Source organism: Orycteropus afer, unplaced genomic scaffold (genome assembly GCF_000298275.1).
Source record: "Orycteropus afer afer isolate SDZICR_OR568_19922 unplaced genomic scaffold, OryAfe1.0 scaffold00265, whole genome shotgun sequence".
Lineage (NCBI taxonomy): Eukaryota > Metazoa > Chordata > Mammalia > Tubulidentata > Orycteropodidae > Orycteropus > Orycteropus afer.
Window position 1 is genome coordinate 1,541,820 of NW_006921852.1, and position 18,155 is coordinate 1,559,974.

The 18,155-nt window shown below is 34.0% G+C and overlaps 1 protein-coding gene across 1 annotated transcript in view; it reads left to right on the forward strand.

Moving 5' to 3' along the window:
* MIS18BP1 (MIS18 binding protein 1) overlaps positions 1-18,155 on the forward strand; it is a 51,257-nt gene that overhangs the window by 21,327 nt on the left and 11,775 nt on the right. Inside the window, exons 8-13 of the mRNA XM_042782223.1 lie at positions 713-800; positions 1,765-1,922; positions 8,345-9,212; positions 11,192-11,364; positions 12,157-12,317; positions 14,875-15,023. Of these exons, the coding sequence (XP_042638157.1) occupies positions 713-800; positions 1,765-1,922; positions 8,345-9,212; positions 11,192-11,364; positions 12,157-12,317; positions 14,875-15,023 (1,597 nt within the window). The remainder of the gene's footprint in view (positions 1-712; positions 801-1,764; positions 1,923-8,344; positions 9,213-11,191; positions 11,365-12,156; positions 12,318-14,874; positions 15,024-18,155) is intronic.

Below are 18,155 nucleotides of genomic sequence, written 5' to 3' on the forward strand. Positions count from 1 at the left end.
TACACTCCTTGGAGAGAACAATCATGGGAGAAAGAAGGGGTGCTTATGCACAGGGAGACAGCTCAGTGCGCAGGAGTGTATGGAGGGATGGACACTGGGAAGAGCTAACTATGGGGAGGAAGTGGGAGGGGAGCTGTTGCATTGTGGTAAACTATGGTCAATGACATGAGACAAAGTATATGTGAATGGTTGTATGGAAAGTGAATTTGCTCTGTAAATCTTCACCCAAATCACAATTGAAAAAAAAAAAAAAAGCAAAACAACAACAACAATCCCAGATTGCCATATAGCTCACCCCCTCAAGTCCTTCAGATTTCAGTGGAAAATCTCACTAGCTATCCTTTCAAAAATTACTTCCCATCCTATTCCCACTTCTCACAATGAACACACTGGTATCCCTATCCTCATTCCTTATATAATTTGTCTCATTTCTCCTTCCTTACATAAATTATCTCTATTTCAGCACTGATGACCATCTGAAAAACAAGGTATTTTACTTATGTTTACTTTCTGTTTTACCCTGAAAGGCAGGTGCCATGAGTGTGGGCATTTTTGTCTCTTTTATCACTGAATCCTTAGTATTTATGACAATGCCTGGCATATAGGAAGTAATAAGTACATATTTCTTGAATGTTTTAATGAATTGATGATATCTCTTTAGAAGATAAGTAGTAATACCTTTACCTTTGTTTTTTGATTTTTTGTTCAACAGGATATCCAAACTATCTCATAAGGAAGTTCATGTATGGATTTCCAAAAAATTGGAAAGAGCATATTGATACTTTTCTAGGACAATTAAGGTAAAGTGTTTTTTTAACTTTATTGTATAATTTACATTTTAAAAAGACATACATTTTAGGTATACAATTCAATGAACTTTTACATAGGTATGTACTATGGAACCAATTTGTAAAATGGTTTCAATTTTTGTTTTAGAAGCTCTTTTTGAATTTAAAAGACTTTCAAAAAGCAGTAACATCTTCCTAGAGATCTTGTCATTTGGAATAAATCTATAAAGAATATAAAGCCTTTGATACATTTCAAGGAGTCATCTTTAATCACCTACCCTTCAAGTACCCTTCATTTCATTCTGTCAGTAGTTACTGAAAGTCAGCTACTTGGCAGACACTGTGGCTGGCACTGTGGAAACAGACTTGATTGATTCATGTCCTTAAGGATCTTATAGAGAATACAGAAAAGTAAATTAATTAATCACAGTACAGTGTAATAGCTTATAAGCAGAAGTTGGCATGTTTTTTCTATAAAAGGCTAGATTTAAATGTTGGCCTCTGTCTATAAATATTATACTGCCTCTACTACAACTATTCAACTCTGCATTTGTTGTGGGGAAAACAACCATAGACAATATATAAATGAATGAGCATGACTGGGTTCCAACAAGGCTTTCTTTATAAAAACAGGTGACTGGCAAGATTTATCCCACAGTTTTCTAACCCTTGACTTATAATATCAACTTAAGTAGGAATTACAAGAGCATAGAGTAGGAAGCACTTAAGAGGTTATATTTGAGTTGTTTTTTACCAAGTCTTTTACTAAGACAAGGTAGGGAGTGGTAGTGGCCATAAAGGATTAAATAATGTAAGATTAATGGGGATCAATGCTGGGTGGGGCGAGATTTATCCCAGATGTCTTTACTTATTTATTTGTGATTTTAGTTTTTTGTTTTTTGCATATGTGTGTATGTGTGTTTTGTTTCGTTTTTGAGGACTAGTTCAAGAGGAAAAATAGTGTAATTGTTTTTAGGGCTCGTGAAAAGAAAGGAGAAGAGAACAGACAAAAACAGAAAATTGGAAGATCTGTCCCAGGCATTCCCAAATCAATGAAAAATGATGCAGAAGAAAACCAAACAAATGTCCTCCAAAGAGCCAGCACCACTTATGACCTTGATTGTGATAACATGGGTATGTTTGCCCCTTTCTGTTGAGATAATAGTAAATTGTGCTCTATTTTTGTTTATAATGTATATAAGTATTGTGTTCTTTGACTTATACTGACCTAAAATTCCTGCGTTTTTAATAATTAAGGAAGAGAAACTACAATGCAGATTGCTTATGGTCAGCATTCAGCTCACTTCTGTAAATATAATCTTTTGATTAATTAGAATTCCAAAGAGCACAGAATTACTTTGTAACTGTGAGCTCTGCAGAACTTCAAGAGTTTAGGAATGCTTCAGTCAAAAACAAAGCTCCATACTGGATATAAATCTGCTTCATATCTCCCTATAAACTCCTTCCCCTTCCACCTTGATACTGATTTTTGGAAGAGAATACAAATCATTTGAACAAATGCAGAGTTATTATCTGACCAAATGAAGTTGTTTAATATCATTTTCACTTACTCCCTCCCTTGATATTTTGTTTATGCTTTCTAGTACAGAGAAAGGGTAAAATGAAATATGTAGGTGATTGCTTGCCCAGAGCTTACCTTTTTGTCCAGTTCCTTCTCAGTCTTTTGTCATTTTATCAACAGTCATTCCATTTCCTATAAATTAGGCATATTGCAGTCATTGCTTAGACCATCCTGCATCCTGGTATTGCAGCACCTGCTATCTACTTTATTACTTCTAAATTTACAAATCTTTAAAGGTTTATCTCACTTTCTATCTTTTGTTCCAATTTAACCTTAGATCATATTGTCTCTTTTTTTTTTATCTTTTCTTTCACTTAGAGCAGCACTTTTAAGGAATTTAAGCTTAACTGTGAATACAACTATAGTAAAGTGTTTGAGAAGACCAGTGGCAAGTGGGATAGAATACAAATTTTAAAAACTAAAGTTTGGAAAATTACTTTACATTCCAGCTGTGTCCACAGTAAAATCATCCAACAAACTTAAAGCACCTTCCATGATAGGTGTTTGTATCTGTGTTAGTTATTAGGAACTTAGAGATGAGTAAGATGTTAGGTTATGCCTCCCCTTTGGAAGTACCATTTAGTGGCAGATACTTTACTGTGTTCTGTGATGGTTGTATTATTTTTCTAGTTTGAGTCATTTGATCTTTGTTTTGTGGAGTTGGTAGACACTGAGTAGCTTCATATCACATGAAGTTATTTGGAGTGGTAGTGGTAGTAGTTGTTACTATCATTATCATTACACTTTCCATGAAAAACAACTATAAAGTAAAACAGAATTACATCTAACATTAAACTAAGGATGTGCAGAATGCTAGCCCATGATTTGATGTGATTTTGTATTTGTGTGTGTTTTAATGATTTACTTAAAATGTTTTTCATGTTAGTGCTATAATCTTCATATCATAGTATTACTCCTAACATGTTTTATGTTATTCTACTTCGTAGATTATGTTATAAATGATCTATTATAACAAAAGTCTTCTCCATTATCTTGTTATATTGTCAATAGTAGGGACCATCCATTGTACATCTTCAAATATAGGTTCTGAAAAAATAACAAAAACATTTTTACAGTTATTGTGAGTACTTTTTAATTTATCTAGAATTTCAGCATAATAACTGTTGGTTGAGCACATATTATATAATATATAATTTGGTTTATACACAGTTTTAATTAATATGAATTTAGTTATATATTGAAATACACAGACTAATTGAAATATAAGGATTTCATATACATGAAGACATATGAGGGAAACAAATTAGAGCTATTAACTTTCAAGTAGTTGATATGCAATTAGGATAAACAGGAACATGTATTTACAAACTGGGTTAACTTCACTATTCTGTCTTTAGATCTGACAAAGGAGATCCAAAATAGATAGCTATGAATAAAATGTCCAGTTTTTTGTTTTTTTAAGAGAATACAAGTCATTTGAACAAAACATGACCCTATTCAGAGTTTTTATCTGACCAAATGAAGTTGCTTTATATCATATTCAGATTATAACGAATATTTGTAACATTAGATTAAACACATTATTTCAAAGTCAATTCACTTTTTTATGGGGTGAATATTATTTACTGGTAAATGCTAAATGCCAGTATTATAATGATCAAACTCTTACAATTGAGGAGGATCTGTTTCTGCTTCAGGCTGCTGCTGTTATTTATTTGTTTGTTTGTTTTCATTTTTTATTGTGATTTGGTTGCAAATTTACAAAGCAGATTCGTTTTACTCTCAACAGTGCATGCACATTCGCTTTCACAGCCCCCATTACGATCCCCAACCATAAAACCATAAAAGCCCTCCCCATGACTGCCCCTCCCCTGTGCACTTCTTGTCTATGCGCTCCTGTCTGCCCAGCTTTTCCTCTATGTGGATACTGCTCTTCTGATATCTCATGGTTGATTGATCTAAGGGGTACACCTCCCTAGGGTAGGTGGGTGCATCTCCCTACAGTAAGTGTTCTGCTTATAAGTCTTTCTGCTGTTGGGCTGAGAGCAAATCCACACAAGTGAGTCCATTTCCAGGCCTGGAAGATAACCTGGGGCCATAGTCTGAGGGGCTCTACCAGTCTCTATCCTACCAGTAATTCTGGTCATTTTTGTGTCAAAGTCAATTCTTAAATGTAGAAAGGCAATTTGCCTTTTTTATAATAATTTATAGAAATTTCCCTCTTTGCACTCATAGAATTGAAGAATAGTAAGAGCAATATGTTGCCAGGAGCTACAGAATTAAACGTTTGCCATAGTAATCGCCAAAATAAAACACCGTTAAAGCTCACAGATGACCAAATAAATAATGCTATTCAAAATGGAGAGAAATGTGACTTATCTAACCAGGTGAGCTTTTATTGTACACTGTTTGATGTGTAGAGGGATGGTGTGATTCTGCTGAAAAGATTCAGGACCAAATCAAAAGACTTGAGTTCTGTTTGTATTTTATTAGCTTTGAGGTTGTGGGTAAATTTTGGGCTGTATATTTCTCTCTCTCATTGGGAAGGTATAGGCAACAATAACAGAAGTTTTAGCTCTTAGGCTAAGGCTTAAATTAAATAATTTATATATGAAAGCACTTCAAAACCCACAAAGTGCTAAATCAATAGAGGAGACATTTGAGAAGTAGTGAATATCTAGATAGTGCTTCCAAAGTTCAAGTTATGGCAAATGGGTTTCTGAATGCCTCCTTAATAGAATTTGTCAGAACCATAAGTACCTAGAAATTTGTATGCTTTGTTTTGAAGGAATTAACTGAAAAAAAAGAATATAAAAAGCTGTCTTCGAAGAAACTCAAAAATTGTGAAAGAACAAATGAAAGGATAATTAAAAGTCAGAAGCAAGGTAATATATTCTTCATAGTTTTATAATGATAATTACGACGGGTAATACTTGAAATATATTAATATAAAAAAGTGATCTTATGAATTTCCAAATCTCAGATGTTAAGCTTAAACTATTGTAATGGTGATAAATGTTTTTGTTTGTTTGTTTGTTTTTAATATAAACTGATTTGCATAATAAAACAATCCATTATTTTAAACACCAGATTTATTTAAAGATTTCCCTTCTTTAACCTAGGTCCGAAATAATTTTGTTTACATCACAAAATTATATATCATTTTAAATGTGCTATAAATAAAAACTAACAAAACCAAACTCACTGCCGTCGAGTCAGATCCGACTCATAGCAACCCCTCCGTGGGTTTCCGAGGCAGTATCACTATGGAAATAGATTGCCCAATCTTCCTTCCGAAGAGTGGCTGGTGGGTTTGAACCAACAGTCTTCTGGTTAGCAATCAAATGCCTTACACACTACACCACCAGAGCTCCCAGATATGCTATGTTTAAAGACTGTGACTCATTTTATGAAATTAATACTACAGTTTTGTTTAAGTGAAGATTTTCAGAGGGATTAATCAAAATTCTACATACCAAAAATTTAAGAGCCTTTTCTCTAAACATCATCAAGTTTAAACTTTTATGTTGAGTTAAATCTGTCAGTTTAGTGGCATTTTTTTCTTAATTTTATTTGTTTTTATAAGTGAAAAGATGTGAAAGTGAATAACACTTAAAAATGTTATAAGAAGTGGGAAGGAAAGTGCTACAACTTAGACTGCCAGCTTCATGGGGCATGGATTAAGTATCCTGAATAAGCTGAATCTTTATTCATATTATTTATTATAATTAATAAAAAACATTCACTTAACATTTGTTAAAATTAAAATGTTCAAAATTTCAAATTCTCAGTTGAACATTTGAAACTGATTTATATGCGGAATTAGAAGAAAACACTTTCCTCATAATTTTTGGAGGTATTTGATGCCAGCAAAAAATCTTGCAGAAGCTTTCTAGGTTTCTTTTGATTAGTACTGTTTCTCCATGAATTATAATTTAAGGAGTTCTTTTCTCCCCAGTATTCAGTGTAGCCATCAGCTTTCATTCATCTTGTAAAATGGCACATAATATGTGCAAGTTGTTGCAGAATTTCAGTATGATGATTGCTTTAGTGATTTACAGTTTATATTTATTATTACAATTTAATAATCTTAAAGTTAAAATTTCAGTTATTCTGTCTTCTAGCTTCCTGAGTATCAAATAAAAAGGATTTTGCTCAATTTAATTTGCTTTCTTTAACTTGTTGTTAGTTCTGTCTAATTGATTCTGACTCATGGCAACCCCACGTGTATAGGGTTTTCAGAGGTGAGACCTTTCAAAAGCAGATCTCCAAGCCCGTCTTCCAAGGCACCTCTGAGTAGGTACAAACCACTAATCTTTATGGCTAGTAGACAAGCAGTTATGGAACACCCAAGGCTTCCCTCCTTTAGTTACACAGTATATTAAAGATTTCCAGGTTCTATTTTGGTTGTTTTCTCATGTTTCATAGATATTCAAGGGATTGAGCAAAGGTGTCTCTCTTGCCACTATGGGGAATAAAGATTTCCTGGTTCTATTTTGCTTTTTTTTTTTTTCATGTTTCATAGAGTTTTGAGGGATTCAGCAAAGGTGTCCCTCTTGCCACTATGGGGAATGAGTAAGGGTCATAAATGGAGTTGCATTTTTTCCTAACTCCTTCCTTAATTAGAACAGCTTCTATTTCATATTTTAATACCTAGTAAGGTTCTAGGAGCTCTGGTAGCATAATGCCTAAGGCATTTGATTGCTAACCAGAAAGCTGGTGGTTCAAACCCACCAGCCATTCCTTGAAGGAAGGTTGGGCAATCTACTTTCGTAGTGATACCACCTGGGAAACCCAAGGAGGGGTCACTATGAGTCGGGTCTGACTCGTTGGCACATAACAACAAGAGGTAAGGTTCTAGTGACCCTAGTACTTTTCTTTTGTAGCCTAGTTTACCTCCAAATAATTGATTTAACAAATATTTAGCATCTATTGAGTATGTGAAAGCAGGTCCCTGGATAGCACAAATAATTTGCACTTGGCTCTTAACTAAAAGTTTGGAGGATTGTTTGAACCTACCTAGTAGCACTGTGGAAGAAAGGCCTGTGATCTGCTTCCATAAAAATGAAAGGCCTTTGGTGCTTCAGTTGTACTCGCTAACATACTTGTTTGCCATCAGTTAGAATCAACATAACAATGGGTTTGGAGTTTGGGTTGTGTTTTCTGTTTGTGTGTAAGACTCTATACTAACTCAAGCAAAAGAAATCCAAACATGAAGACAAGTCTTGCCAGTAATGATTTTTTCAATTTAGCTGAAAGATAAGACAACTATGCAATTTTAATGCAGGGCATTTTGTCAGATGTGGCATTATTTTAAAATATTCTGGAAACTTGAAGAAAGAAGGAGAGTTTTCATTCATTTGAAGGAATCACAACAAAATTTGTAGACTACGTGAGTTAGAGTAGAATTTGACAAGTAGTTTGGAAGTAAGTAAAGGGAACTTTCCAATTAGGGTGAATAACGTTAATGAAAGTTAAGAATCAAGAATATTTGAGAAACAGCAAGTGGTCCGATAGACACAGATAAGGTTAGATCTGAATGTAGTGAGAGATAGAACTATATACAGAGCAAGGCAGGGGATTGTATACCATTTGACTATGAGAAGTCACTGACAGATTTACATAAACAATAATCAGTGTTTATAATTGAAAGGGCAGTGTTTGAACAGAACTGTGTTTCAAGAAGATTAATATACTGTAGTGTGTACAATGGGAGCTCTGGTAGCATAGTGCCTAAGACATTTGACTGCTAACCAGAAGGTTGGCGGTTCAAACCCACCAGCCACTCCTCGGAAGGAAGGTTGGGCAATCTACTTCCATAGTGACACTGCCTCGGAAACCCAAGGGGGGGTCACTATGAGTCAGGCCTGACTCGACAGCATATAACAACAATAAGTGTGTACAATGGGGTTTGTGAATAAAATACTGTATTTGTGAAAAACTACTTAATTATACTTGCTTATAGCTAAAAATTTAACATTTTGATCTTTGGTTTCGTTTTATGAAATTAAAGAAAGATCTGAAAAATCAAATATATCCACTGATACTCCAACCTCAAGAGACCAGTTTTTCTCAGACGAAGAAAGAAAATGCATGGCTATCAATCAGAAGAGAGCTTATATTTTAGTAACACCACTTAAATCTAAAAAAGTGATAGAGCAGAAATGCATGAAGTATAATCTGTCTGCTAGTACCATTAAAGCAGTAACAGATTCTGCAATGCCAAAGCATCAGAAAGAAAGTAAATCAGACTTAAATAAAATCACCAGTCCCATCAGGAAGCCCACAAGGACTTTAGAAAATACATTTGAGTACAATATGGATCATAAAAGTAAAAACAATGAAGATTGCAGTGAATATGATATACTCACTGTCAACAAGAACATAAAAATACCTACCCCTAAGAAGGAACAAATGGCCACCTGTAACTTTAAGAAAAATACAAGATTATTAGCACTGAAGAAAATTGAAAATCAAATAGATACGTCATTTCACAAACATCAGTCTTTATCAGATTTGTCTAGTGAAGAGAGCAAAACAGAGAAAGACATTAAAAGGAAAGCTAGAGTTGTTAAGAAAACCAAAGCAAGAAATACCAAGAAAACAGTGGACCACCTGAGAAAAAGCACAAGAAACACCACAAGGAATATCCCAGTGACTTCTGAATCTGAAACAGAAGAAAGTGTAAGTGAATATTATATCAAACAAAAGAAAATTCGATCTTCTGCTAAAGAAACTATACAGAAATCTGATACCAGGAATGAATCTCCTGTTGTTGAGGGGATGGGATCTGATAAGATGAACAGACATCCTTCGGAATGTACACCTGGTTTAACTCAGGATGAGGAATGGAATGAGGAGGAGTTACAGAAACTTCATCGGTAAGTAGTGGGTAAAATATCTACAGAATGACCACGAAACAGGTGAAGACATAAAATAGCAAACATAAAAATGTTTACGTTAATGACTGTAACATAGAAGATGGCATCCCCCCCCCCAAAAAAATGAGGAGAAATTACAGTTTATACAGAGAATAGAGTGAACGTACAGAGGTAACTTCAAACTGAGTACTTTGGGTCATCTCTAAAACACAAGGAAAGTAAAAATAAGCTTTTCATTCTCATTTAATATTTCAAGATAGTCAAATGCTACTCTCTCTCTTAGCTACACAATTTTAGGAAATATTTTATAATTCAATTTACTATTAAAAACCTTAAAGTTGAACTAATATTTATAGATTATTTAGTATAGTCTTTTCCCCTCATTTATAGGGAGGACAACAGAGTCTCAAAAATTTGGCCAAGTGTCCAGGATTTGATAGTACAGAAATTGAAGTCAAGTTCAGTTTAGAACTTGCTGTTTCCTTAGCTCATTCAACATTTATTTGTTGAGTGCCTTCTATCTATTGTCAGTGTTTAGAGTTTGGGGAGATAGCAATAAGTAAAATAGGCAGAGTCCTTTCTCTTAAGTAACTTGTGGTCTAGTAGGTAAGACAGTAAAGAAAACCAACAAATAAAAAGAGTTACAAATTGTGTTACATTCTGTGAAGGAAGCAGCCATGAGACTGAAATGAAGAACTACAGTGTGATCAGAAAAGCACTCTTTTGTTTGATGACACTTAAATGGACATTAAAGAATGAGATGGTGTCATTCATATAAAAAGTTAGAGAAAGAGCATCCCAGAAATAGAGAATAACCTAAACAAAGGCCTTAAGGCTAGAAGAATTTTACTGTATGAGGAACTAAAATAAAACTGTTGTTAGAGCATAATGAGTTATAGGGAAATGACATAAAAGCTGGGGGATAGGCTCTGACCATATTGTACACAACCCTCTAGATCATGATTAGGAGTTTAGTTTTTGGTGTTTTTTTTAAAGGTACATTAAAAAGACATATGTGAGCAGCATAATACATTTTGAGAAGATTCCTTTGAGGAGGAGACAAGATACTAATTATGGGGTTGTTGCAATAATCCATTGTGTTCTGTACCAATATGGAAGCTGTAAAGATTGAGAAAATTGGGTTAAATATAGCAATATTTGGGATATCAAGTCCATAAGCAAATCCTATGAATTATGTGGTACTTGAACTAAATAACTACATGAAGGATGGTATAGGAGATACTGAAATAACATTGCTAGTATCATTTTTAGGGCAGTAATATGTATACTGCCTCAGAAATCCAATGGGGGTCACTATGAGTCAGAATCAACTCGATGGTAGTGAGTGTGGTTTTTTGGTTTTTGGAATATGTATACCTGTAAATAATCATTTACAAATTTTAAAAACAAAATTTGTTTGTTAAAGTGGGGACTTCCTTATGTTGATTTGTAGTTTGTTTTCTATTTCAATTTTCATTTCTTTCAATTAGAATATTTCATCTAAAAATGTGTTCTGTAAATTATAGTATAATGAAAAAAACTAACACTTTTTAATAAAGAGTTTATAATTTGGATTATATAGGAACTGAGCTTCTCTTCCATTATACTTAGCACTCATAAGGTTTGGGCAACAACGTAGAAAATGTAGTCATGCTAGCATCTTCCAAAAGACCAAATCATTGATTAGTTGGACTTACGAAGGAAATGTTAAAAGACCCAGGATCATTTTTCAGGTTTAATAGAATACAACAGATTAGAAGGCATCTACTAGATAAGTAAAATTACATTTTCATATTTTAAGCTCTATAGTAAGTTATTGAGTGGACAGAATATTGTTTTCTTTCCAAATAGTTACCTAGTATGATTTTGGTAAAATACCTTTAGTTTATAGTATATCTCATTGATTCAGTTATATGCACTTAAGAGGTTATTTTTATTGATTTAAATTCTTGTGTGTAACTGATTTTGGTCTTCCATAGAGCTTTTGCATCTCTTCCAAAGCACAAACCTGGTTTCTGGTCAGATGTAGCTATGGCTGTAGGTTCTCGATGTGCTGAGGAATGCCAGAACAAATATATGGAAGATGCCCAAGGAAAAAGATTGCAGAAACATGTCACTAAGAAAAAGCCAGCCAATCCCAAAAGTCAAAATGGTAATCTTTATAGTAAACAGATTTTTCCTAATTCTCTATGTAGATTTCTAATCATTCACTAATTTCATTTTATATTTCACCACGATTCTGTTTGGGGTAAGTATTTTCTTACGTTTTTAAAGCTAGAAAAAACTTTCGAAGATCATCTCTTTAATTTTTTGAGTCTTACCTAAGTAGGCATTTCAATCAATAGTATCTTTAGCAGCCTTGTGCTTTTGAGTTTATTCTAGGAAATCTGCAGTTGAATCTCGAGATTTTAATATCCATATTGTTGTTCTAAGGGTTTAATTTAATTTGAAGCCACTTGGGTAGGGTCCCTAGTAATTTATAAGAAAACTTAGAATATATTTAGTTTTTGTAGTTCCCAAAATTACTGCTTATGCCCCGACTTAACTGTTAAAAGATATTTGATGCCAGAAAGTCCTAGACTAAGCTTGGAAATACCTGCTATTCCTGCCATAATTCAGTAAGGTTTTGTTTTAACAAAATCAATAAATTAGGTATTCAGCAAAGAAGACATGTTGGGAGTAGCCTTTCTCACAGCATAAAGAACTTTTTAACCTCATTATGCCTAATATTACATAGTTTCTTCATGAGAATCTTGCTAGCTAATAATATTGCACAAATCCCAGTGTAAAGATTCATTTGTTACTTAAGAGACTTTTCTAAAATGGCAACAAATGAATTTAATTAATAGGAATATACAGTATAGACTTTGCAAAGGCTATTAACTTGATAGAGCAGTTACTATACATGACCAAATCATTAACAAAATGTTTCCCTGACTTTAAGGCAAGATAGGTAATGCTGATAAGAAGCAAACTATTGAGATAACTGCCAAAGTGGGAACTCTTAAAAGGAAGCAACAGATAAGGGATTTTCTGGAACGGTTGCCAAAAGATGACCATGATGATTTTTTCAGCACAACACCTTTACAAAATCAAAGAATACTGGTAAGAGTCTTAAATATATGAAATCACTTTTTTTTTTAAATATATGTTGGTTTTTATATCTTTCACTTTTATGTATGGTTAGTGTTCATCACTAATATTTAGGCCAAGGATTGACAGTGTCCATAAACATGACTAGAGTGTACCATAGGAAGCAGTCTTCCAGTAAATGACATCCTTACTGGCTTCCAACCTGCTCTCAGTGGAGTTCGAAGGCCATGTTTATTTTAGAACCAAATGGAAAACCCAGAAATAAGTCAAATGTATATATTTAAAATTGAATATACAATGAGCAAACTTTTTTAAAAAGGTGATAAGATTATTAGCTACTCCATGATAAATTGGGATTAAGTGACTAACACAAGACTGACAGATTTGAATGTATAAAAGAGTTCATATTTGTAGTATAAAAAGTAGCCTAATTAAAAACTTCAGAGATTAGGGTAAAGTATTTGCAACAAATAAAACAAAGCCAATAATCTCTGTAATATGAACTCATTGCAGTACTACTAGAATAATAAAAAGCATCAAGATCATAGGACAAAGTGGACAATACTGAGCAAACACTTGGGGGAGTAAATTATTGAGAAAAACTATTTTGGTTGGCTACGATTTTCCTCTGTGAAGTATGCATCAGGTCTGTTTGCTAAGAATAAGGGAAAAGAGACAAGATAGGAGACATGAAAAAAAATTATATGTATGCTTTCTAACTTGCACAATCTTTTTTTAAAAAATAAGTTAAAATATCCACTGAAAACAAGCAATGGAGATGGTGATACAGTCATCAATCAGCGGGTGCATAAACTGAATCCACCTTTTGGAAACCATCATGGCACTACATTACAAGAGCCATAAAGATTAATTCTACTCTTGTGAACTTACTCTACTCACTGCCCTGGAGTCGAACCCGACTCATAGCGGATCCCTCCTTAGGTTTCCGAGGCGGTATCACTACAGAAGTAGATTGCCTAACCTTCCTTCCAAAGAGTGGCTAGTGGGTGGATTTTAACCGCCAGCCTTCTGGTTAGCAGTCAAATGCTTTAGGCATTAAGCTATCAGAGCTCCTGAACTTACCCTAAGAAACTCAAAATAAGCCAGAAAGCTTCCCAAAGATATTTATATTTTTAAAGCAAAAAAATAGAAACTGTATATGTATCTAAGGATATTTTTCTTAAACACAATGAAACATAACAACAACAAAAAAAAAAGCCCCACCAAACTCACTGTTGTTGTTGTTGTTGTTATGTGCCATCGAGTCAGCCCTGACTCAGCGACCCCTCCTTGGGTTTCCGAGGCAGTATCACTACGGAAGTAGGATTGCCCAACCTTCCTTCCGAGTCACTGCATCGAGTAAATGCTGACTCATAGTGACCCCTCCTTGGGTTTCCGAGGCAGTGTCTTTACAGAAGTTGATTGCCCAATCTTTCCTCCGAGGAATGGCTGGTGGGTTTGAACAGCCAGCCTTCTGGTTAGCAGTCAAAAGCCTAGGCACTAGGCCACCAGAACTCCAATGAAACATAGTATAAATATTAAGTTCAAAATTCCTATAATTTATACAAAAGGACTGAAGTAATTTAAGAATGTGTGGATGTAGACAACTGGACTATAAGTATAAAAACTGAGAGACTTGTATTAGTGACCTAGACTTAGTAATTTTTTCTTGTCTAACAAATAAATATTATTGTTAAATTATCTTCAATTTATAAAGCTACATATGCTTCACAGAGTTTAATAACATAATTATCTGGACTCCTTTTTTACCTGCACAGGTTATAGAGGGAGGTGTTTAAGGGTTCCATCTGAGACTCATACTCTCTTCACAACACTGTGTTTCACTAGGGGTTGTGGCCTATACGTTACCTCACCATCATTTCAGACTTCATACGTGCTTTGGCCTAAATGCAATAGTAGCAACATTAAAAATAGAAATGAAAAATAGTGAATTAGCTCATTTTCTATGGCATAAGGCCACTTTCTCTAAGGTTTTAATGTAAGTCAAATCTCTTTAAGGATTGAGTTGTTTATTGGAAATACATACACACAAGAAAAGTTTAATTCTGCTTTAGCACCTACCGAGTAACAAGCATAATAGTAAAACTGAATTGCCATTTCATTATTTTCAGTCTGTTCCAAAGGTTGGCAAACTATGACCCATGGCCCAAATTTGGCCTGTCACCTATTCTTGTAAATAAAATTTTATTGGAACACAGCCATGCTTTTTGTTTATATATTGTCTATGACTACTTTCATACTAAATGGCAGAGTTGAATAGAAACTCTGTGGCCCACAAAAATCTAAAATACTTCCTGACTCTTTACAGAAAACGTTTGCCAACCCCTGGTCTACACAACTTTTAGTACTATCATTGTCTCCATTTTACATAAAAGAAACTGAGAGTTTTAGAGTCAAAGACTCTCTATCCACTAATTTTTACTGTTTTTAAGTATTTCAGTTTGAAATTTTAAGGAGGCAAACAACTTAGCACATCAAAAAACATTTTGTGATAATGAGAAATTCAATTTTTATGGGTGCCTGCTGGTAATAAATACTTGCTTTCTAGTTGCCAAGTTTTCAGAACCATCAAGAAGAGGGTGATATTCTGCCAAACATGGACATGAATCCAACAACTCCATCATCAGTTATCTTTCCGTTGGCAAAAACTCCTCAGTGTCAGCATGTCAGTCCTGGCATGCTAGCCTCTATAGATAGGTAAATATTTATGCATATAATGCTTTAATTCTCTTTATTACCATAACGGGAATGTTTAATCATTTTATGAATTGAAGTGAGTAGATGCCTGTAATGAGATGAGCCATCGTTAAAAAAAAAAAAAAAAAGAATAGCTCCTAGAAGCTAAGGATGGACAATTTTAGGAAGTAGGGTTATTATTCAATGGATAGTATTGGGACATAGCTCACATTTTACATCAGGATAAATTCCAAATCGATCATAGTTTTATAGGTAAACTATTAACCAAAAAAAAAAAAAAATACGTAAAGAACCCTTAGAGATTTATTATATAACCTCAAATTAGTGCAAGTCTTTCTAACTGATACAAGACCCAGAAATGACTAATGAAAAGACTAGTAAAATCAACCATACAAAAAATTAAAAGGTTTGCCTGGTATACCTACCACCATAAACAATAAAAAGATAAATTCTGAGGAAAGAACATGTAACTCACCACAGCCAAAAGGCCAATTTTCCTAATATATACAGTGCTCCTAAAAATTTGTCAAGAGAGGGAAAGCCATTTTCATGCACTGCTAATGAGAAGGTAACTTAGTACAATTTTAGCAGGCAACATTTTTTCAATTATTTATCAAAATTTTAAATTCACATGCCCTTTGGACCATCAATACTACTTCTAGAAGTTGTCGATGTACAGCTTATTCATTGCAGCATTGTTTATAATGGCAAAAGACTGAAAACCACTCAAATATCCATCAAAACCAAAAAACCAAACCTATTGCCATTGAGTCAGTCTGACTCATAGCAAACCCATCAGGTTTCCAAGGCTGTAAATCTTTACGGCAGTAGATTGCCTCATCTTCCTCCTTCAGAGCAGCTGGTGGGTTTGAACCACTGACTTTTTGCTTAGCAGCCAAATGTCTTACCCACTATGCCACCAGAGCTCCTATACTGATCACAGCAAGAGTAATTTCCATAGAATGACAGGAAGAAACCAGATGTTAATGATTGAGAACAAATACTCAGTACTCTCAGGATGTTTGGTAAAATTTAAAGTTTCTTTATTAGCAAAAACATAATTTTTCCCTAGCAATCCACAACTATTTTTTGGTTTATTTAGTTTTATTATTTAGTGCAGATGAGAGCCATATCAAAAGCATAATTTTGAACAAAGTTTTTGGTAAGTACTTTAACCAAATTCATCAAAAGCCTTCAAATGTTCATGTCTTTGATCATTAAATCATATTAGTTAATTCTGAAGAAATATGAGATTTGGGCAAGAATATATGTCTGTTTGGAGGGTGAAGATTTTCATCATAATACTGAAAATTTGGAAATGACCTAAATGTCTAAAAGTAAAGAAATGGTTATAAAATTAAGGTATGCCCATATAATGTAATAAATTAAAAATCATGTCCTCAAAATATTTTTTAAATTTAATTGTGGTAAAATTATAGAAAACAGAAAAATGTCACTTTAAATATTTTTAAGTGTATCCTCAGAAGGAAGATGGGGCAATCTACTTCCGTAGTGATACTGCCTCGGAAACCCAAGGAGGGGTCGCTATGGCTCAACGGCACATAACAACAACAACAACAATGCTGTTAAACCATCACCACTATTTAATTCCAAGTTTATCACTCCCAACAGAAACTCAGTGCTCCTTGAGCAATAACTGTTACCCCGCCTTCCTGATAACCAGTAATAAAGTTTTGTCTATGCATTTGCCTATTCTAGACATCTCATATAAGTAAGATATTACTTGTCCTTTTGTGCTTGACATACTTGATTTAGCTTGATGTTTTCAAGGTTGATCTATATTGTAGCATGTATCAGAACTTCATTTCTCTTTATGGCTGACTAATATTCCATTGTCTGTACATACCACAGTTTGTTTATCCATTCATCTATAGATGGACATTTGGGTTATGTCTACCTTTCTGCTCTTCTGAATAGTGCTGCAGTGAATATTGGTGTATAAGTATCTGTTTAAGTTTCAAGTCTTTGGGGTACATACCTAGAAGTGGAATTGCTGGGTCAGAAATTGCTAATGACATGGAATAATGTTCAGTGAATGTAATTTTGAAAAACTAAGAAATAAAACAATATACAGTGTGGTCCCAATTTTTCATAACATGTATTAGTAAGTGATCAACTGTGAAATCCAGTCTTGATGGAGGGAGAATCAAAATAGATCAAAATATCACCAATATATAACCAGGTGTTATCTCCAGGTTATAGAATTACAACTGATAGAGGTTTTTCTATTAGTTTACATTACTTTTTTTAAAAAAAAAAAGAAAGAAAGAAACTTTTTATTGTGATTTGGGTGAAAGTTTACAGAGCAATTTGATTTTCCATTCAACAATTCATACACATTTTGTTTTGTGTTGATTGCACAATGTGACAGCACTCTTTCCACTTCCTCCCTGTGTTTACCGTTTCTGTTAGTCCTTCTTTCTTATCCCTTCCTACCTTCTGAGCATTATCTCTGGCAGATGCTGCCCTTTGGATCGTCTAAAGGATTGATTGTGCTAAGGAGTGCATACCTCCCTAGTGTTATTTTTCACCTTGTATGCCTCTGGGTACACAGGCATGTACAATGGCATACACCTGTGTGCCACCCACTCACTTGGGTGAAGGGAAAGGCAATATACAATAAGGAGGTGGTCAGCACAAAATGATCAAGGCAAAGTTTACATTACTTTTACAATTAAGTAAACAGGCTTTTTTTCTCTTTATAGAGCACATAATCCTCATTTATATCATAAATATATATTTCCTAAAACTTTTTTATTTGAAGTAATGAATCTCCTAGGCCTTTTTACTAGCTCTTGATTTTACCACCACTGATAATTGGCTTCCTTTTAAAAACATTTTAAATAATGAAATCATTTTTATCACTTAAAGACGTAATCTCTTAGGACAATAATGGTTCATAATAGGCTGATCCTGAACATCTGGTTAGGCTAATTCACTTGCTATGCAGCAAATCAACTTTGTAGTATTTATGATTCAAATAAATATCTTAATACAATCACACATTTGCAAATTTCTACATGTTATGCCTTTAAGGTTGCTCCCAAACAGTCATAAAGCAAAGAGGATGATTGATCATATAAGATATTGGAGCTAAGGAGGAAGATAGAT